At 44.2% G+C, this 22,732-nt stretch overlaps 1 protein-coding gene across 2 annotated transcripts; it reads right to left on the bottom strand.

The window, feature by feature from the left end:
- Nucleotides 1–6,200: 6,200 nt before the first annotated feature.
- Nucleotides 6,201–19,994, bottom strand: LOC133645091 (gastrula zinc finger protein XlCGF57.1-like). Of its 2 annotated transcripts, none has more exons than XM_062039881.1 (3): nucleotides 19,613–19,994; nucleotides 18,340–18,594; nucleotides 6,201–7,616 (listed from the first exon to the last, which is right to left on the bottom strand). In XM_062039881.1, the coding sequence occupies exons 1-3, from the start codon at nucleotides 19,704–19,706 to the stop codon at nucleotides 6,493–6,495; spliced, it is 1,473 nt and encodes a 490-aa protein (XP_061895865.1). In that variant the 5' UTR covers nucleotides 19,707–19,994; the 3' UTR covers nucleotides 6,201–6,492. The 2 variants fall into 2 exon arrangements, with proteins under 2 accessions (XP_061895865.1, XP_061895866.1); XM_062039882.1 differs by having other exon boundaries at nucleotides 18,370–18,594.
- Nucleotides 19,995–22,732: the final 2,738 nt, after the last annotated feature.

Raw genomic sequence — 22,732 nt, 5'->3', positions numbered from 1 at the left:
TCTCCCAATACCCCCAGTTGTCTCCCATTACCCCAGTTGTCTCCCATTACCCCCAGTTGTCTCCCAATACCCCCAGTTGTCTCCCAATACCCCCAGTTGTCTCCCATACCCCCAGTTGTCTCCCATCACCCCCAGTTGTCTCTCAATACCCCCAGTTGTCTCCTATTACCCCGAATTGTCTCCCAATACCCCCAGTTGTCTCCCAATACCCCCAGTTGTCTCCCATTACCCCCAGTTGTTTCCCATACCCCCAGTTGTCTCCCATTACCCCCAGTTGTCTCCCATTACCCCAGTTGTCTCCCATACCCCCATTTGTCTCCCAATACCCCCAGTTGTCTCCCATTACCCCAGTTGTCTCCCATTACCCCCAGTTGTCTCCCATTACCCCCAGTTGTCTCCCATTACCCCAGTTGTCTCCCATTACCCCCAGTTGTCTCCCATTACCCCCAGTTGTCTCCCATTACCCCAGTTGTCTCCCATTACCCCCAGTTGTCTCCCATTACCCCCGGTTGTCTCCCAATACCCCCAGTTGTCTCCCATTGCCCCCAGTTGTCTCCCATACCCCCATTTGTCTCCCAATACCCCCAGTTGTCTCCCATTACCCCAGTTGTCTCCCATTACCCCCAGTTGTCTCCCATTACCCCCAGTTGTCTCCCATTACCCCAGTTGTCTCCCATTACCCCCAGTTGTCTCCCAATACCCCCAGTTGTCTCCCATTACCCCCAGTTGTCTCCCATTACCCCCAGTTGTCTCCCATACCCCCAGTTGTCTCCCATTACCCCCAGTTGTCTCCCATTACCCCCAGTTGTCTCCCATTATCCCCAGTTGTCTCCCATACCCCCATTTGTCTCCCAATACCCCCAGTTGTCTCCCATTACCCCAGTTGTCTCCCATTACCCCCAGTTGTCTCCCAATACCCCCAGTTGTCTCCCATTACCCCAGTTGTCTCCCATACCCCAGTTGTCTCCCAATACCCCCAGTTGTCTCCCATTACCCCCAGTTGTCTCCCATTACCCCAGTTGTCTCCCATACCCCCAGTTGTCTCCCATTACCCCCAGTTGTCTCCCATTACCCCCAGTTGTCTCCCATTACCCCAGTTGTCTCCCATTACCCCCAGTTGTCTCCCATTACCCCCAGTTGTCTCCCAATACCCCCAGTTGTCTCCCATTACCCCCAGTTGTCTCCCATTACCCCCAGTTGTCTCCCATTACCCCCAGTTGTCTCCCATTAACCCCAGTTGTCTCCCATTACCCCCAGTTGTCTCCCATTAACCCAGTTGTCTCCCATACCCCCAGTTGTCTCCCAATACCCCCAGTTGTCTCCCATACCCCCAGTTGTCTCCCATTACCCCAGTTGTCTCCCATTACCCCCAGTTGTCTCCCATTACCCCCAGTTGTCTCCCATTACCCCAGTTGTCTCCCATTACCCCCAGTTGTCTCCCATTACCCCAGTTGTCTCCCATACCCCCAGTTGTCTCCCAATACCCCCAGTTGTCTCCCATTACCCCCAGTTGTCTCCCATTACCCCAGTTGTCCCCCATACCCCCAGTTGTCTCCCATTACCCCCAGTTGTCTCCCATTACCCCCAGTTGTCTCCCATTACCCCAGTTGTCTCCCATACCCCCAGTTGTCTCCCATTACCCCAGTTGTCTCCCATACCCCCAGTTGTCCCCCATACCCCCAGTTGTCTCCCATTACCCCCAGTTGTCTCCCATTACCCCCAGTTGTCTCCCATACCCCCAGTTGTCTCCCATTACCCCAGTTGTCTCCCATACCCCCAGTTGTCCCCCATACCCCCAGTTGTCTCCCATTACCCCCAGTTGTCTCCCATACCCCCAGTTGTCTCCCATTACCCCAGTTGTCTCCCATACCCCCAGTTGTCCCCCATACCCCCAGTTGCCTCCCATTACCCCCAGTTGTCTCCCATTACCCCCAGTTGTCTCCCATTACCCCCAGTTGTCTCCCATTACCCCAGTTGTCTCCCATTACCCCCAGTTGTCTCCCATTACCCCAGTTGTCTCCCATTACCCCCAGTTGTCTCCCATTACCCCCAGTTGTCTCCCATTACCCCAGTTGTCTCCCATTACCCCCAGTTGTCTCCCAATACCCCCAGTTGTCTCCCATTACCCCCAGTTGTCTCCCATACCCCCAGTTGTCTCCCATTACCCCCAGTTATCTCCCATTACCCCGAATTGTCTCCCAATACCCCCAGTTGTCTCCCATTACCCCAGTTGTCTCCCATACCCCCAGTTGTCTCCCATTACCCCCAGTTGTCTCCCATTACCCCAGTTGTCTCCCATTACCCCCAGTTGTCTCCCATTACCCCCAGTTGTCTCCCATTACCCCAGTTGTCTCCCATTACCCCCAGTTGTCTCCCATACCCCCAGTTGTCTCCCATTACCCCAGTTGTCTCCCATTACCCCCAGTTGTCTCCCATTACCCCCAGTTGTCTCCCAATACCCCCAGTTGTCTCCCATTACCCCAGTTGTCTCCCATTACCCCCAGTTGTCTCCCAATACCCCCAGTTGTCTCCCAATACCCCCAGTTGTCTCCCATACCCCCAGTTGTCTCCCATCACCCCCAGTTGTCTCTCAATACCCCCAGTTGTCTCCTATTACCCCGAATTGTCTCCCAATACCCCCAGTTGTCTCCCAATACCCCCAGTTGTCTCCCATTACCCCCAGTTGTTTCCCATACCCCCAGTTGTCTCCCATTACCCCCAGTTGTCTCCCATTACCCCAGTTGTCTCCCATACCCCCATTTGTCTCCCAATACCCCCAGTTGTCTCCCATTACCCCAGTTGTCTCCCATTACCCCCAGTTGTCTCCCATTACCCCCAGTTGTCTCCCATTACCCCAGTTGTCTCCCATTACCCCCAGTTGTCTCCCATTACCCCCAGTTGTCTCCCATTACCCCAGTTGTCTCCCATTACCCCCAGTTGTCTCCCATTACCCCCAGTTGTCTCCCAATACCCCCAGTTGTCTCCCATTGCCCCCAGTTGTCTCCCATACCCCCATTTGTCTCCCAATACCCCCAGTTGTCTCCCATTACCCCAGTTGTCTCCCATTACCCCCAGTTGTCTCCCATTACCCCCAGTTGTCTCCCATTACCCCAGTTGTCTCCCATTACCCCCAGTTGTCTCCCAATACCCCCAGTTGTCTCCCATTACCCCCAGTTGTCTCCCATTACCCCCAGTTGTCTCCCATACCCCCAGTTGTCTCCCATTACCCCCAGTTGTCTCCCATTACCCCAAGTTGTCCCCCATACCCCCAGTTGTCTCCCATTACCCCAAGTTGTCTCCCATACCCCCAGTTGTCCCCCATACCCCCAGTTGTCTCCCATTACCCCCAGTTGTCTCCCAATACCCCCAGTTGTCTCCCATTACCCCAGTTGTCTCCCATACCCCAGTTGTCTCCCAATACCCCCAGTTGTCTCCCATTACCCCCAGTTGTCTCCCATTACCCCAGTTGTCTCCCATACCCCCAGTTGTCTCCCATTACCCCCAGTTGTCTCCCATTACCCCCAGTTGTCTCCCATTACCCCAGTTGTCTCCCATTACCCCCAGTTGTCTCCCATTACCCCCAGTTGTCTCCCAATACCCCCAGTTGTCTCCCATTACCCCCAGTTGTCTCCCATTACCCCCAGTTGTCTCCCATTACCCCCAGTTGTCTCCCATTAACCCAGTTGTCTCCCATACCCCCAGTTGTCTCCCAATACCCCCAGTTGTCTCCCATACCCCCAGTTGTCTCCCATTACCCCAGTTGTCTCCCATTACCCCCAGTTGTCTCCCATTACCCCCAGTTGTCTCCCATTACCCCAGTTGTCTCCCATTACCCCCAGTTGTCTCCCATTACCCCAGTTGTCTCCCATACCCCCAGTTGTCTCCCAATACCCCCAGTTGTCTCCCATTACCCCCAGTTGTCTCCCATTACCCCAGTTGTCCCCCATACCCCCAGTTGTCTCCCATTACCCCCAGTTGTCTCCCATTACCCCCAGTTGTCTCCCATTACCCCAGTTGTCTCCCATACCCCCAGTTGTCTCCCATTACCCCAGTTGTCTCCCATACCCCCAGTTGTCCCCCATACCCCAGTTGTCTCCCATTACCCCCAGTTGTCTCCCATTACCCCCAGTTGTCTCCCATACCCCCAGTTGTCTCCCATTACCCCAGTTGTCTCCCATACCCCCAGTTGTCCCCCATACCCCCAGTTGTCTCCCATTACCCCCAGTTGTCTCCCATACCCCCAGTTGTCTCCCATTACCCCAGTTGTCTCCCATACCCCCAGTTGTCCCCCATACCCCCAGTTGCCTCCCATTACCCCCAGTTGTCTCCCATACCCCCAGTTGTCTCCCATTAACCCAGTTGTCTCCCATACCCCCAGTTGTCCCCCATACCCCCAGTTGTCTCCCATTACCCCAAGTTGTCTCCCATACCCCCAGTTGTCCCCCATACCCCCAGTTGTCTCCCATTACCCCCAGTTGTCTCCCATTACCCCCAGTTGTCTCCCATTACCCCAGTTGTCTCCCATACCCCCAGTTGTCTCCCAATACCCCCAGTTGTCTCCCATTACCCCCAGTTGTCTCCCATTACCCCAGTTGTCCCCATACCCCCAGTTGTCTCCCATTACCCCCAGTTGTCTCCCATTACCCCCAGTTGTCTCCCATTACCCCCAGTTGTCTCCCAATACCCCCAGTTGTCTCCCATTACCCCCAGTTGTCTCCCATTACCCCCAGTTGTCTCCCATTACCCCCAGTTGTCTCCCATTAACCCAGTTGTCTCCCATACCCCCAGTTGTCCCCCATACCCCCAGTTGTCTCCCATTACCCCAAGTTGTCTCCCATACCCCCAGTTGTCCCCCATACCCCCAGTTGTCTCCCATTACCCCCAGTTGTCTCCCATTACCCCCAGTTGTCTCCCATTACCCCAGTTGTCTCCCATACCCCCAGTTGTCTCCCAATACCCCCAGTTGTCTCCCATTACCCCCAGTTGTCTCCCATTACCCCAGTTGTCTCCCATTACCCCCAGTTGTCTCCCATTACCCCCAGTTGTCTCCCATTACCCCCAGTTGTCTCCCAATACCCCCAGTTGTCTCCCATTACCCCAGTTGTCTCCCAATACCCCCAGTTGTCACACTACAGACTTGGACACAAACAGGACAGGAAGTAAAAAGCAGCTTTAAGGAGGTCAAAACAAAATGTATGCATTCTTTCCAACGGCCGCTGGGTGGCAGCAGAGGCTCCATGTATTACCTGAAGAAACATTTGACTTCTGACCTTTCCACATTATTTATCTCATCTTTACTGCTGGAGTTCAGCTCACTGAGGATGTAAGCTCCATTTTGGTATTTTAATTATCTTTAATTATTCACAAAGAGGCTTAAAACAAACCATTATTATCATTACTGCCTCATTTTTTCCACTCTCTACTAATTTAAACTATTCCAGCATGAAAACATTCAGGATGTTCATACCAACAATATTACACATCCCCAAACGTACCACTTTATTATGGTATTAATATCATATATTATTACACTGAATATTCACATGTTTATAACAGCGCTGAACATTTTAATTTCCCCTCTGGGATTAATAAAGTATTTCTGATTGTGATAATTGCATCACTCTCATAAAGCCTTTAAAGCTGAATATGTTTTTTACCATAGCTCAGCTTCACAATGTTGGAATATTGACTGCTGATATTAATATTCTTCTATTGTTTAGAATATTACACTTTACTCTTTTTCTTTGCTCAAATGAACAGGATGAAAGTGTCTTTAATTGTCACTACTGAGTGTAACTACAGTATATATAATTATGTATATAATAATCTTACATTCTTCACCTTCATTACTGCTTGATTTAACTCTCATCTTATTTTATCCAGAGACAACTTGACCATAAAAAGATGGCTGCACATCAATAAACTGTCACTAAACTTCAATAAAACTAAATATATCATATTTGGAGATTGTAAAAATGTAAAACACAAATTATGATAGATAATATTGAAATTAAAGGAATAAAGGTAATCACATGTTTAGGAGTTAATATAGATGATGAAGTAAGCTGGACACTACATATAAATCATATAAAGAAAATCTAAAAAAAAAAAGGAGCGCAATACTAAATAGAATAAAATACATACTTACAAATATTAACTACAATTATTGTACCCAACTTCAGTTGAAGCATACATGGTTTATTGCATAAAGGTCTGGGGACATACATATAAAACAATCACACAACAATATTTATATTACACAAGAGAGTAATAAAAACAATTAATAGAATGGATTATAGAGACCCAACAAATGATTCATAAAGTCACACATTTTAAAATTGTATAAAAGACAACTGCTCAAATGATGTATAAAGTAAATAATAATATGCTTCCAGAAGTGGTCCAGAAGATGTTTCAGATGTGAACCAGTAAATATGAACTAAGAGGGATTTATGTGTACTCAAAAGCAAAAGTATGAACACATGTAAAACTTCATTTGCTGCTGCTGTTCTCACCAGCACACTTGTGTTTCTTCCACTGGTACTTAGAAGACAATCTTTCACCACACACACTGCAACTCAACACTTTCTCAGCTGGGTGTCTTCTCATGTGTGCTCTAAGAGTCTTTAGGTGACCAAAGCTTTTGTTGCAGCTTGAACAGGAGTATGGTTTTTCACCAGAGTGCCTTCTCATGTGTGATTTTAATTGGGGCCTTTGAGTAAAATCTTTACCGCACATTGAGCATGAAAAAGGTTTTTCACCAGTGTGTGTTCTCATGTGTACTTTTAAACTTTCATTTACTACAAAACTTTTACCACATTCTGAGCAGGAAAAAGGTTTTTCTCCAGTGTGTGTTCTCATGTGAACTTGTAAACTTTGATTTACTACAAAACTTTTACCACATTCTGAACAGGAAAAAGGTTTTTCTCCAGTGTGTCTTCTCATGTGAACTTTTAAACTTTCATTTACTACAAAACTTTTACCACATTCTGCGCAGGAAAAAGGTTTTTCTCCAGTGTGTGTTCTCATGTGAACTTGTAAACTTTCATTTACTACAAAACTTTTACCACATTCTGAGCAGGAAAAAGGTTTTTCTCCAGTGTGTCTTCTCATGTGTACTTTGAAATTGGGCCTTTGAGTAAAAGCTTTACCGCAGATTGAACAGGAAAAAGGTTTTTCTCCGGTGTGTGTTCTCATGTGTACTTTGAAATTACTGCGGTCATTAAAAGTGTTGTCACAGTGGGAACACGTGAAGTGAGTGTTGTCAGTGTGACATGTTGCATCATGTTTAGAGTGTTCATCATCAGTGTCAGGAGAGTGTGACCTTGTGTCCTCACTATCTGATAGTGGACATAACATCTTGTCTGCTTGTGATCCTCCACAGTGGTCTCCATCACCTTCTGTTGTCATGTGTTGTGTTGAGCTTCTCTTCTCCTCACTCTCACCTTTGACCTCATCATCTTCACTCTTCACACTGATGAGGTGTCTCTTGTCTTCCTCTATGAAGTGGGGGGGCTGTGGCTCCTCTTCTTTCACGTGGAGGTGCTGTGAGCTCTCCTGCTCCATACTAGAGGACCCCTCCTGCTGCTCAGGTGGAACATATTTTTCACAGACGTCTGCAGGACACAAGAAGACAAACACATGCTGGGATGGAAATAGATAAGATTTGACCAATTCAGATTTCATTTTTGATTCTGCTTTACGATTCGGTTATTTGTGGACTCACTTTTGCTTTCACATTCAGTAAAAAGGAGAAGAAACAGGTGGATTAGCATCAACTTTGACTAGTTGAGAAGTAACATGAGCGTACAAAGCCAACAGTGAGGTCTTAAGAGGCACAGATTTGACGGGTCCCCCATGAGGTGCCAGAGGGCTCTAAGGACAATATTCTGCTTTGAAAATATCTATAAAATAAAAATATTTTTGGCAATTACAAAAGAATGTCCAGTGTAATTATCAGGGCATTCAATCAATCACAACTGGACTGTTAAAGTGAACATAGATACATAAATGGTAAATGGTAAATGGGTCATACTTGTATAGCGCTTTTCTACCTTTTTGAGGAACTCAAAGCGCTTTGACACTATTTTCCACATTCACCCATTCACACACACACATTCACACACTGATGGCGGGAGCTGCCATGCACGGCGCTAACCAGGCCCATCAGGAGCAAGGGTGAAGTGTCTTGCTCAAGGACACAACGGACGCGACTAGGATGGTAGAAGGTGGGGATTGAACCAGTAACCCTCAGATTGCTGGCACGGCCACTTGCCCAACTTCGCCATGCGGTCCCCTAAATATAAAGTATATATATATATATATATATATATATATATATATATATATATATATATATATATATATAGTATATATATATATATATATATATATATACAGTGTATATATATATATATATATATATAGTATATATATATATATATATATATATATACAGTGTATATATATATATATATATATATATATATATATATATATATATATATATATATATATATAGAGAGAGAGAGAGAGAGAGAGAGAGAGAGAGAGAGAGAGAGAGAGAGAGAGAGAGAGAGAGAGAGAGAGAGAGAGAGAGAGAGAGAGAGAGAGAGAGAGAGAGAGAGAGAGAGAGAGAGAGAGAGAGACATACCCCGCCTTCCACCTGATTGTAGCTGAGATAGGCTCCAGCACCCCCCGCCACTCCGAAAGGGTAGAAAATGGATGGATGGATGGATATATATACATATACACTTGTAAAGAACATCATGTCATGGCTGTCTTGAGTTTCCAATCATTTCTACAGCTCTTTTATTGTTGTGATGTAGTGATTGGAGCACATACTTGATGGTCACTAAAAACATTCATGAAGTTTGCTTCTTTTATGAATTTATTACGGCTCTACTGAAAATGTGAGCAAATGTTCCTGTTGGAACACCCAACAAGACCCAACCTCTGGGCTGATGATTTTAGCTTGTCCTGAATAATTTGGAGCTAATCCTCCTTTTTCATTGTCCCATTTAAAGCAGCAGTTCCATTGACAGCAATACAGGCAGAGAGCATAATACGACCACCACCATGCTTGACGGTAGGCTTGGTGTTCCTGGGATTAAAAGGCCTCACTTTTTCTCCTCCAAACATATTGCTGGGTATTGTGGCCAAACAGCTCCATTTTTGTTTCATCTGACCACAGAACTTTCCTCCAGAAGGTCTTATCTTCGTCCATGTGATGTCACATGAAACACAAATGGAGCTGTTTGGCCACGATACATTACATTATATACATTACAATCAATTGACATCGGTACAATACCACCTTTGAAAAGTACTGCTTCCGCTCTTCCATCTGAGTGACTACAGGGTCGAGGTGCACACACAAAGTGCACACAAGCAATAACATCTTGAAGAGGAAGAAAGGCAAAGAACTACAATTCTACTGGTTAATAATGAAGGTGTGAAGTACAATATGGAGGTATTTGGCCTTCAAAACTAACAATAAAAGGTGACTCTTTAAAGGCCTACTGAAATTTTTTTTTTAAATTTAAACGGGGATAGCAGATCTATTCTATGTGTCATACTTGATCATTTCGCGATATTGCCATATTTTTGTTGAAAGGATTTAGTTCAGAACAACGACGATAAAGATTGCAACTTTTGGTATCTGATAAAAAAAAGGCTTGCCCCTACCGGAAGTAGCGTGACGTAGTCAGTTGAACATATACGCAAAGTTCCCTATTGTTTACAATGATGGCCGCATGAAGTGAGAGAGATTCGGACCGAGAAAGCGACAATTTCCCCATTAATTTGAGCGAGGATGAAAGATTTATGGATGAGGAAAATGCAAGTGAAGGACTAGTGGGGAGTGGAAGCGATTCAGATAGGGAAGATGCTGTGAGAGTGACCTGATATTCAGCTGGGAATGACTACAACAGTAAATAAACACAAGACATATATATACTCTATTAGCCACAACACAACCAGGCTTATATTTAATATGCCACAAATTAATCCCGCATAAAAACACCTAGGTGTTTGTTATGCTAGCTCCTAGCTCCTAGCTCGAGCTAGTTATAGCTCGAGCGGGTTATATGGACGGGATCCTGTATATATAACCCGCCAATACAATTCAAACACCTGCACAACACACACACTCACTCAGCCCAAAGGACCGTTCACCTAACCCAAGGTTCATAAATCTTATATATTTAACCAAAGTTACGTACGTGACACACACGTACGGGCAAGCGATCAAATGTTTGGAAGCGCGCGGGTGGGACCTGATATTCAGCTGGGAATGACTACAACAGTAAATAAACACAAGACATATTAAGATTAAAGATTAAAGATACCAATGATTGTCACACACACACTAGATGTGGTGAAATTTGTCCTCTGCATTTGACCCATCCCCTTGGGGAGCAGTGGGCAGCAGCGGCGCCGCGCCCGGGAATCATTTTGGTGACTTAACCCCCAACTCCAACCCGTGTTGCTGAGTGCCAAGCAGGGAGGTTATGGGTCCCATTTTTATAGTCTTTGGTATATATATACTCCATTAGCCACAACACAACCAGGCTTATATTTAATATGCCACAAATTAATCCTGCATAACAAACACCTAGGTGTTTGTTATGCTAGCTCCAAGCTCCTAGCTACTAGCTCGAGCTAGTTATAGCAAGCGATCAAATGTTTGGAAGCGCAGCTACGTACTCACGGTACCACGTCTGTGTATCCAAATCAAAGTCCTCCTGGTTATAGTCTCGGTTGTCCGAGGTCTTCGATCTTGACTGCATCTTTCCGGAATGTAAACAATGAAACACCGGCTGTGTTGTGTTGCTGACTTCCCTCGCAAAATACTCCGCTTCGCACCGACGACTTTCTTCTTTGCTTGCTCAGCTTCTTTCTCCATAATGCAATGAACAAATTGCAACAGCTTCACCAACACAGATGTCCAGAATACTGTGGAATAATGAGATGAAAACAGAGCTATTTCGTATTGGCTTCAATGGGGAAGCCATACCTCTGTTAAACTGGCTACGTCACGCGCATACGTCATCATACATAGACGTTTTCAACCGGAAGTTTAGCAGGAAATTTAAAATGTCACTTTATAAGTTAACCCGGCCGTATTGGCATGTGTTGCAATGTTAAGATTTCATCATTGATATATAAACTATCAGACTGCGTGGTCGCTAGTAGTGGCTTTCAGTAGGCCTTTAAACCGGGAGGCACCGCGTTGCAAGTACTGTTTCACGCCTTCTCTGCTGGGATGTTCACTTCTCCTTTATTTAACTGCAAACTGTATCAGTGTTCAATTAACATCAATACTAGCTCAAATGTTTTGTCATCTCATTGAATTGAACGCTGGCTGTGAAGATTGTGTATTCGATGTGAGAGGTGTCACTAGTCTTTATTTTTGTTGGCCAAAGTGTTGCACTGAACTACAAGGAGGCGTTGTTGGAGAAGAACAAAACTTGTTTATTAGACTTCATATTCATTAGCCAAACTGCTTTGACTTTTATATTAATATCAAAAAGTAAACGCCATGATTTATTTACATTTCGTCGATGTATTGTCGTGGAGATAAAAGTCACTGTGAATGTCCATTTCGCGTTCTGGACTCTCATTTTCAAGAGGATATAGTATCCCAGGTGGTTTAAAATACAAATCCGTGATCCACAATAGAAAAAGGAGAGTGTGGAATCCAATGAGCCAGCTTGTACCTAAGTTACGCTCAGAGCGAAAAAAGATATGTATTTCACTGCATTCTAGTCCATCACTCTAACGTTCCTCATCCACAAATCTTTCATCCTCGCTCAAATTAATGGGGTAATCGTCGCTTTGTCGCTCCGAATCTCTCTCGCTCCATTGTAAACAACGGGGAATTGTGAGGAATATTACCTCCTGTGACGTCACGCTACTTCCGCTACAGGCAAGGCTTTTTTTTATCAGCGAGCAAAAGTTGCGAACTTTATCGTCGATGTTCTCTACTAAATCCTTTCAGCAAAATATGGCAATATCGCGAAATGATCAAGTATGACACAGAATGGATCTGCTATTCCCGTTTAAATTAAAAAAATTTCAGAAGGCCTTTAATAATCCATTTTCTACCACTTGTCCTTAATAATGTGTAGAAAATAATAGGTGTATAAATGACACAATATGTTACTGCATACGTCAGCAGACTAATTAGGAGTCTTTATTTGTTTACTTCCTACTAAAAGACAAGTTGTCTAGTATGTTCACTATTTTATTTAAGGACTAAATTACAATAATAAACATATGTTTCATGTACCCTAAGTTTTTTTGTTCAAATAAAGCCAATAATGCCATTTTTGTGGTCCCCTTTATTTAGAAAAGTACCAACATAATTTTAGTAGTGGTACCAAAATATTGGTATGGCTACAACACTACCACCTATATTTGAATATTGTCTAATGGAAATGACTGCTGTGTGATAATCACATGAATAACCAGTGTTGGCGTTAACACACTTTTTATGTCTTTTTACGCATTGAAATCAAAAAGGACGTGCATTTCTGTAAGTCCGCGCGTCCCTGGGATGCAGAGTTTTTGTTTTTGTAACCCACCTGCCTTCTCCGGGTCAAAACTCCAGTTTGCTTGTTTGTTTTTTTAATCGATTATCGCTTTCCGCCGGTGTTTTGTTTTGTTTATTGTGACGGTGCGCTCTTATCACGCCGTCACTTGAGGACCGGCACGTCAGCGGGAGCAAGCATGCTGTCACAAAGACAATGTCAGTGTCGTGACTTGGAGAAGATAACCGGGTCACATTTCTGTCCCCGTTTTTTTTTTCTCCCCAAGATGGCGCCGCTGTAGTGGCTGCTGGTGGCAGGAGCTCTGTGCTCTTGTGTCATCCTTTTGTGTTCCGGATGTTTCCCTCTGGTTTTCATGTGGGGGTTTTTTTGCCTTATGGTTGGGGACCCTTTGGGACTGTGTGACAAGGGGTGGCACTTTGGTGACTTGTGCTGTGCTTTTTTTGTGGACTTCTGGATCTGCCTCCCGGGAGCCTTTTGGCCATGGAGACCAGCTTCTGGGTCTCTGCCACACCAGAGTCCGTTTGGAGAGACTGGAGGAGATGTGGATGAAGAGACAGGACTGCAGAGTTTAGAGAGACAGGAGGAGATGTGGATGAAGAGACAGGACTGCAGAGTTTAGAGAGACTGGAGGAGATGTGGATGAAGAGACAGGACTGCAGAGTTTAGAGAGACAGGAGGAGATGTGGATGAAGAGACAGGACTGCAGAGTTTAGAGAGACAGGAGGAGATGTGGATGAAGAGACAGGACTGCAGAGATTGGAGAGACTGGAGGAGATGTGGATGAAGAGACGGGACTGCAGAGTTTAGAGAGACAGGAGGAGATGTGGATGAAGAGACAGGACTGCAGAGTTTAGAGAGACTGGAGGAGATGTGGATGAAGAGACAGGACTGCAGAGTTTGGAGAGACTGGAGGAGATGTGGATAAAGAGACAGGACTGCAGAGTTTAGAGAGACTGGAGGAGATGTGGATGAAGAGACAGGACTGCAGAGTTTAGAGAGACAGGAGGAGATGTGGATGAAGAGACAGGACTGCAGAGTTTAGAGAGACAGGAGGAGATGTGGATGAAGAGACAGGACTGCAGAGTTTAGAGAGACAGGAGGAGATGTGGATGAAGAGACAGGACTGCAGAGATTGGAGAGACTGGAGGAGATGTGGATGAAGAGACAGGACTGCAGAGTTTAGAGAGACTGGAGGAGATGTGGATGAAGAGACAGGACTGCAGAGTTTAGAGAGACAGGATGAGATGTGGATGAAGAGACAGGACTGCAGAGTTTAGAGAGACAGGAGGAGATGTGGATGAAGAGACAGGACTGCAGAGTTTGGAGAGACTGGAGGAGATGTGGATGAAGAGACAGGACTGCAGAGTTTAGAGAGACTGGAGGAGATGTGGATGAAGAGACAGGACTGCAGAGTTTAGAGAGACAGGAGGAGATGTGGATGAAGAGACAGGACTGCAGAGTTTAGAGAGACAGGAGGAGATGTGGATGAAGAGACAGGACTGCAGAGTTTAGAGAGACAGGAGGAGATGTGGATGAAGAGACAGGACTGCAGAGTTTTAGAGACTGGAGGAGATGTGGATGAAGAGACAGGACTGCAGAGTTTAGAGAGACTGGAGGAGATGCGGATGAAGAGACAGGACTGGAGCTGGTGCTGAGAGCCGGGACAGACAAGCTTCACAGTGTCTTGGCTGAATGAGCAGGTATCGGACACCACGGTCTCCTTGGACGTATCCTCGCTCATCCGTGCAGACTGGACACTGGCCGAGAGTTGGTGGGCGGCTGAGGGTGGAGTCGGCTCTCTTGGTTGCTTTGTTGGGTCTGCTCCTGTCTCTGGCCATGCTCCCCCCACCCCAGCAGACGATGGCGTGGAACACCGCAGAGGTCACCACAGTGTATATGTTTTTGTTGTTGTTGTTGTTTTACTTTTGTGGCTGTGTGTAGAAGTGACTGTTCTTTTAATGTCTTTAATGTCCTTTGTGTTCTTTGATGTTTCCCTCTTACACTCATGTTTATGTGTGCTATGGCTATGAGTTTGTTTTTCTCTTTGGCCACAGTCTGGACCCCCTTTCCAGGGGCCCAGGCTGAGACTGAATTTTTTTTCTCAGCCCTCCTCCCCCTCCCCCTCATTTACCTGTTTCTCACCTTTTTTGTAAGGGGCGCCGGAAGTTGGCAGACCCGTCAGCGATCCTGTTCTGTCTCCCTGTAATGTTTGTCTGCTCTTGAATGGGATTGTGCGGAAAATCTTAATTTTCCCTCTGGGATTATTACAGTATTTCTGATTCTGATTGTGTTTTTATTGCCTGTCTTCAAAGTAATGAACTTTCCGGTACAATTTCTTAAATTTTGATTAGCCGAAAGTTTTATCAGTCACAAATACTGCCTCAGTTTGCACTCGGACAACTTTACCACAAGGGGGCTGTCAAAAGAAAGACTTTAGAAAGACAAGAAGACTTTGCTAATTAGTACTAATAAACTAGATTGATTGAGACATTGCTGGACAGCAGAGAAGTAACTAAATCCAAATAAACGTTGAATATATTTTTTTTAAGATATCTGGCTTGTATCTTCATTAGGGATGTAAATCGTTAAGAATTTCTCGATACGATACCCTAATCGATACTCCTTATCGATACCAGTATTTATGGGTACTCTTATCGGTACTACATGTCATTTGTGGAAATAAAAAAGTGTAAAAAAGGTATTTTAAATAGCATTCTTATTAGCACAAGAGGTTGAACACCTCCAACATGATGTTCTGTAACATCTCAGAGCAGGGAAGTCTTTTATCAACAGCTGTTTATTTCAAGTCTTAAAGGCCTACCGAAAGCCACTACTAGCGACCACGCAGTCTGATAGTTTATATATCAATGATGACATCTTAACATTGCAACACATGCCAATACGGCCGGGTTAGTTTACTAAAGTGACATTTTAAATTTCCCGCAAAATATCCTGCTGAAAACGTCTTGGTATGACGACGCTGCGCGTGACGTCACAGATTGTAGAGGACATTTTGCGACACTATAGCCGCCAGCTATTAAGTCGTCTGTTTTCATCGCAGATGATTGTGGACATCTGTGTTGGTGAATCTGTTTCAATTTGATCATTGAACAAAGGAGAAAGAAGCTGAGCAAGCAAAGAAGAAAGCTGTCGGTGGGAAGCGGTGTATTTTGCGAGGGAATGCAGCAACACAAACACAGCCGATGTTTCATTGTTTACATTCCCGAAAGATGACAGTCAAGCTTTACCATTGGCCTGTGGAGAACTGGGACTACAGAGACTCTTACCAGGAGGACTTTTAGTTGGATACGCTGACGCTGTACCGTGAGTACGCAGCTGCGCTTCCAAACATTTGATCGCTTGCCCGTACGTGCATGTCATGTACGTAACTTTGGGTAAATATATGTGCTGTATGAACTTTGGGGAGGTGAACGGTACTTTGGGCTGTGGGATTGAGTGTGTTGTGCAGGTGTTTGAGTTGTATTGGCGGGTTATATGGATGGGAGGGGGGAGCTAGGAGCTAGCATGTCACATACATGTCACGTACATGTGCATGTCACGTACATGTGCATGTCACGTACGTAACTTAAATATACCGTAATTTCCGGACTATAAGCCGCACCTGACTATAAGCCGCACCAGCTAAATTTAGGGGAAAATACAGATTGCTCCATATATAAGCCGCACCCGACTATAAGCCGCAGGGTTTTGATGTGTAATTACCGTAGTATATAGGGGTTCCTGCTACCACGGAGGGGATTGTCGGGACAGAGATGACTGTTTGGGAACGCAAAGCGTCCCATTTATTAACAATAAATCTTTCAATCATTCAATCAAACTTTCACATCTTTGACATGGCGAACAGCATTCGTGCAGAGTACAAATAATACAACGCTGCAAAGTAATACAAAGTGCTCGCATGTACGTTATCAAAATTACCAGCCTACCGGTATATGAAAAGTCAGTCTTTAATCATTGTGTCATCGTCTTCCTCCTGCGTACTAAAACCACAGAAATCCTCTTCGTCGGTGTCGGAGAAGAACAGGCCGTAAATAAGCCGCACCCTTGTATAAGCCGCAGGGACCAGAACGAGGGGAAAAAGTAGCGGCTTATAGTCCGGAAATTACGGTATGTGCTGTATGAACTTTGGGGAGGTGAACAGTACTTTGGGCTGTGGGATTGAGTGTGTTGTGCAGGTGTTTGAGTTGTATTGGCGGGTTATATGAATGGGAGGGGGGAGCTAGGAGCTAGCATGTCACGTACATGTCACGTACATGTGCATGTCACGTACATGTGCATGTCACGTACATGTGCATGTCACGTACGTAACTTAAATATATGTGCTGTATGAACTTTGGGGAGGTGAACGGTACTTTGGGCTGTGGGATTGAGTGTGTTGTGCAGGTGTTTGAGTTGTATTGGCGGGTTATATGGACGCGAGGGGGGAGCTAGGAGCTAGCATGTCACATACATGTCACGTACATGTGCATGTCACGTACATGTGCATGTCACGTACGTAACTTAAATATATGTGCTGTATGAACTTTGGGGAGGTGAACAGTACTTTGGGCTGTGGGATTGAGTGTGTTGTGCAGGTGTTTGATTTGTATTGTCGGGTTATATGGACAGGAGGGGGGAGCTAGGAGCTAGCATAACAAACACCTAGGTGTTTGTTATGCGGGATTAATTTGTGGCATATTAAATATAAGCCTGGTTGTGTTGTGGCTAATAGAGTATATATATGTCTTGTGTTTATTTACTGTTGTAGTCATTCCCAGCTGAATATCAGATCCCACCCGCCTCTCACAGCATCTTCCCTATCTGAATCGCTCCCACTGCCTTCTATTCCTTTACTCTCACTTTCCTCATCCACAAATCTTTCATCCTCGCTCAAATTAATGGGGAAATCGTCGCTTTCTCGGTCCGAATCGCTCTCGCTGCTGGTGGCCATGATTGTCAACAATGTGCAGATGTGAGGAGCTCCACAACCTGTGACGTCACGCTACTTCCGGTACAGGCAAGGCTTTTTTTATCAGCGACCAAAAGTTGCGAACTTTATCGTCGATGTTCTCTACTAAATCCTTTCAGCAAAAATATAGCAATATCACGAAATGATCAAGTATGACACATAGAATGGACCTACTATCCCCGTTTAAATAAGAAAATCTCATTTCAGTAGGCCTTTAATTTTATGCCTTTAAAGAAGTCAACTATGTGTGCAGTGCAAGGTGAAATGCAGTTATGTCATCTTCTTGTCAATAACACACACATCACACTTGTGCGTGTTGTTGCTTCCTTATTTGTCATTATTCAAAGCTCATTTTAATGTGTAGCAGCGGCAGCTGAACTCAATGTGACAACGTGTCATAGTTACGTCAGTCAGCTGGAATTAAAAATACAAATAGTTGTGTCATTAGTCCAGAATCTTCACGGTCCTCATGGACGACATAATTAGGAACCAGTACTAAAAAAAATGGTACTTGGTATACATCCCTAATCTTCACCACTAAACCTTTGAAATATGCTGACATGTGTGCTGCTAAAGGTAAATAAACAGTAGCCATATTGAATATTTGCCTTCATTTGACCACGTGAGGTAAGGAGGACAGCCTCTAGGTCACATGGTTACACCCCAGCAATTACACTGTTGATGATTGATGAGCATTCATATTTAAATGGTGGTGTTAAAAAGCATGTATATCTCCATCTTTAGTCATAAATGTGGCCCCCGGATGAACATGTGTCACAAACATTGTATTAGATGATATGTGGATGTTGTGCTTACTTGGACTGTGATGAAGCTGTGAGGACTCACGTGCTTTGTCTTCATGCTCTTCAGTCTTCACAGAGACAACAGTCATGACATCATCCTCCTCCTGCCCCGCAACACACTCTCCCTCCTCTTCCTCTTTAAAATAGGGGGGCTGTGGATACTCCTTGACACCTTTAAAATGTGAGGGCTGCGGATCCTCTAAAGTGAAACTGTCCCCCTGCAGATGAGGGAGACATTCTTCTTGGTGTCCAATCAGCTGATGGATGTCTACAGGACACAAACAAAACACATTTTAACTCCTACATGCTAAATATTAAATTGTACATGAAATATAGGGCTGTGGCTATTGAAAATGTTATTAATCAACTGTTCTACTGGAAATGTTTACGATTAATCGAGTAACTGGATAAAACATATATTGCTTGGTTAAAGACAAATTTAAGTGACTTTAAGACATTTCACTTAATAATGAACGGCCAATTGGTTTGAGATGGTATGAGATCAAAATGTCATCTTTAGATCAGGCTTTGTTTTTTCTACAATCACTGCCACATTAAAAAGTTAAAGTACCAATGATTGTCACACACACACTAGGTGTGGCCAGATTATTCTCTGCATTTGACCATCACCCTTGATCACCCCCTGGGAGGTGAGGGGAGCAGTGAGCAGCAGCGGTTGCCGCGCCCGGGAATCATTTTTATGGTGATTTAACCCCCAATTCCAACCCTTGATGCTGAGTGCCAAGAAGGGAGGTAACGGGTCCCATTTTATAGTCTTTGGTAGGACTCAGTCGGGTTTGAAGTCACAACCTACCCATCTCAGGGCGGACACTCTAACCACTAGACCACTGAGTAGGTGTTGTAGTAGGTTTTGTAGTAGGTTAATGGCTGCACTAATATGAAGGAAATAACAGGTCAGTATAGCTTTTACACACATAAATAACTTGTCAAACCTGCCAGCTAGCAGGCTAGGTTTACAGCGTCAGTTACCAAGGTAACTAACTCTGACTTTGTCTTACCTCTCTGTATTTGGAGGTAAAACTCTCGAGGAGTTTGCACTTAACCTGCTCTCTGGAATATTCCCCCGGTGACTGTGTGACTTTTGTGTAAACATGTTGATACACATTGTTACACGCTGAGAGGAACATCAACCTCTCATAAATATTGTCTGGTTTTTATGAACAACATAAAACAATCAGTGCATCATCCAATTAATCTTCCTATAGACAATCTATTGAAGAATAGTGTTAATAATAAATATAAAGTTAGTAAAGAAGTAAACAAACCTGTTGTGTGTAACACAACTTGATGTTGTCGCTCCTTCTCCTCTTTTGTTGGACAAAGTTCCTCCTCGTACTCTGCTATGGTTCTTTCGCACATTTTCACACAATCACAACACTTTACACTCACACTTGATCTCTGCTTAGCGATGTCTTTTCATCACTTCTTTGTTAGCAGCTAACAAGCTAAGCTAACTAGCAAGCTAAGCTAGCATCAAGGTGCGCTCAGACTAATATACAAACAGTTATTAATGAAAAGAGTGTCATAAAGGACATATATGTGTACATGGACGCACAGATTAAGAACACTGCAATAACGTCTTCACCGTCAGACGCCATCTTGCTTTATCCTCGCCGTGTTTGCTTCGCGCGCAGTCTTGTCAGATCTCGCGAGAGAAACAAGTACACAAGCTCCCACCCCCGGTACAACTATTTTATTATATACTATTTACTTATTCTGAAAACAAAAGTAAACTTGTCCACTTATTTTCGTAAACATATTCAAATATTTAACAATGTATTGAAAGAACAGTAGCATAAGGAAAGAAAAAAAATAAAAATATTACACTCATGATATTATTTTTGTCTTTGATACTAATCGTTTTTATAATGTATTTTAGAATGTGGGAGGTTCTCATGTTCTTCTTAAATTTCCTTTGGCATTATATTTATATATATTACACTTTTATGCAGATGACTGCCAAATTTATATGCCAATTTGAAAAGGCCACGGCCCCCTGACACCCCTTCTCAACTGTCTATGCCACGTCAAGGCTTGGTTAGCCCAGAATGTTTTAATAATGAATGAGGGAAAAACGAAAATTTCAGTTTTTGGTCCGGCCCTCACTGACTTGGGACCATTGCAAAATGATGTGCGTCCCAAAGTCAGCAGCCTTGGCGTCACTATAGACAGCCATTTTAAACTTGACAAACAAGTCAATGGCGTTTTAAAATCCTGTTTTTATCATCTTCGTCTTTTAGTAAAGGTAAAACCGTTTTTATCTTTTAACCTTTTTGAACAAGTGGTGCATGCTTTTATTTCAAGTGGCCTGGACTACTGCAATGCACTTTATGCTGGCATTAGCCAAAAAGCTCTCTCCCGGTTGCAGTTAGTCCAGAAGGTGCGCTCTGTGTGTGTCTAGGTGTGTCTGGGTGTGGGTGTGGGTCCTAAGGCTTTGTACACTTCTACAGGTATGCCATTCTGAACTGCTGCTTTACCACAGTGTGTCTGGTCCATGGCAGTTCTCACTTTCCCCGAGTAGGAGGGAGGTACAGGTACACCTGAGTTGGCTTCTGTGGTATCTGTTGTAATGCCTCTTGGTCAACAGAAGGTGGTCTGTTGAGGAACTGACTAAAGAGTTTTTTCCAACGCCCACTGATAGATTTGCTCTTTAATTTGGTGGATGCATCAACAGAGAGAGGGTGTGCAGTGCCCCCTTTGGCTGGACCGAAGATGGCTTTGAGATGTCTGAAGAGCATTTTGGAGTCCAGAGAGTCTGCATAATGCTGGATTTCCTCAGCTTTTGGCTCCCACCATGTGTCTTGCATAGAGCAGAGCTCTCTTTGGTCTTTTGCTTGACAGTCTTTAAACCTGTCATGTTGGGATCCACAATATAGGCTCTTCTTTTGTCATCAATTTGAGCCTGTACAGTCATGTCGTACTCATCAAACTAGTTTTGAATTCTCTGCTTCTTGGCAAACAGAGGTTGTGCAGTCGCTGTTACTATGTCCCTGAACTGGGTCCAATTGTCTGGTGTACTGCCTGTAAGGGGTCCTTTTTAATCCAATTCTTGGTCCAAGGTGGCGGGAGAGTGAAGTTTGGCTGTATTAAACCATACTTTAGTGACTTTTGGCTATACTTTCACGTGGTTCTTAATGGGCTAAATCTGGAACCTGGGTTATTAGTTTTCCTGCCATCTTATGTGTCTAAACAATACAATTCCTTGAATCCTTCAACTCCCCCAGCCGGATACTCACCAGAACCCCCTTAGTCCAGTACATCACCCTGGTCTTGCAGCAACTCCACTGGCTCCTCGTCAAAGACCGTAGCCAGTTTTAGATCATCTTCTTACTTGCAAGGTTATCCACAACCTCGCCCCGTCATATCTTCATATCTTTGGAACTTTAAAAGTATTTGAAAACTGTTTAATACTTTTTGGGGAGTAGCTTGTAGATGTGGAACATATGCAAGTAAGACCTATGCTGACCCACAGCATGTAGCACATAAAGTAGAGGAATGTAATAAATGCAGTTATTTCTGTCAGGAGCTGGAATGCTGCTTAGTGACGTGACCCCAAGGATGCAGAGAAAATACTCACACGGAGGGGAGGAAAGAATAGAAAACTCAACCACAAAAGGAGTGGAGGAAAACAAAAGAAGGCGAGTGCAGAAGTAAATGCGCAAGAGGCGGAACTAATTTTGTACCAGAAACAACACGTGTACGCAAAGATCCGACGCTGTCTGGATGACAATCTGGACTGAAATAGGAGATTGATTGGCAACATGGTACAGGTGTGTCCCGGTTGCATATCAGGCAGCTGGTGTGGAAGATTGTGAACAGCACGAGGAAGTGAAAAACACCAAATAAGGGCACAGGACAGGAACTTATATACCACATACAGATAACAAGCAAACATAAGTCCAAAACAGTTACAAAGAAGTAACAATTTCCTCACTTTGGACGAAGATATCAACCGCTATTCTCTCTGGTCGGTGGAACCAATCAGATGTTAGGACCCGCCCCCTGACTTTAATGGCTGAGTTTGAAAGATAAAATACATTTATGTATTTAATTCCATTTTTAATGAATTATCACATTTTAATAATTATTTAAAGATGTATTTATTTGTTTAATTTTGTCCCATTTGACCCTCCATATTTTTGCAACAGCAAGACTTCCACAATATGGACTCATTTAGCCTTTTCAAATCAAGAACACACTTATTCCAGAATGCTTATTCACTTTCATTTCAGCTATTTCTAGTTTCTTGTCTAAACTGACATTTTCTGTTTTATATTGTTCAATGTTGTAATGTTTGTATCGTCTCTAGAAAGGCACCTTATAAATAACATTGATTATTATTATTCGTATTATTCTTAAACAGAGGATTTGGTCCTTTCACATCA

Source organism: Entelurus aequoreus, linkage group LG28, assembly GCF_033978785.1.
Source record: "Entelurus aequoreus isolate RoL-2023_Sb linkage group LG28, RoL_Eaeq_v1.1, whole genome shotgun sequence".
NCBI classification, from domain to species: Eukaryota; Metazoa; Chordata; class Actinopteri; order Syngnathiformes; family Syngnathidae; genus Entelurus; species Entelurus aequoreus.
This window is presented reverse-complemented; position numbering and strand designations above follow the sequence as displayed.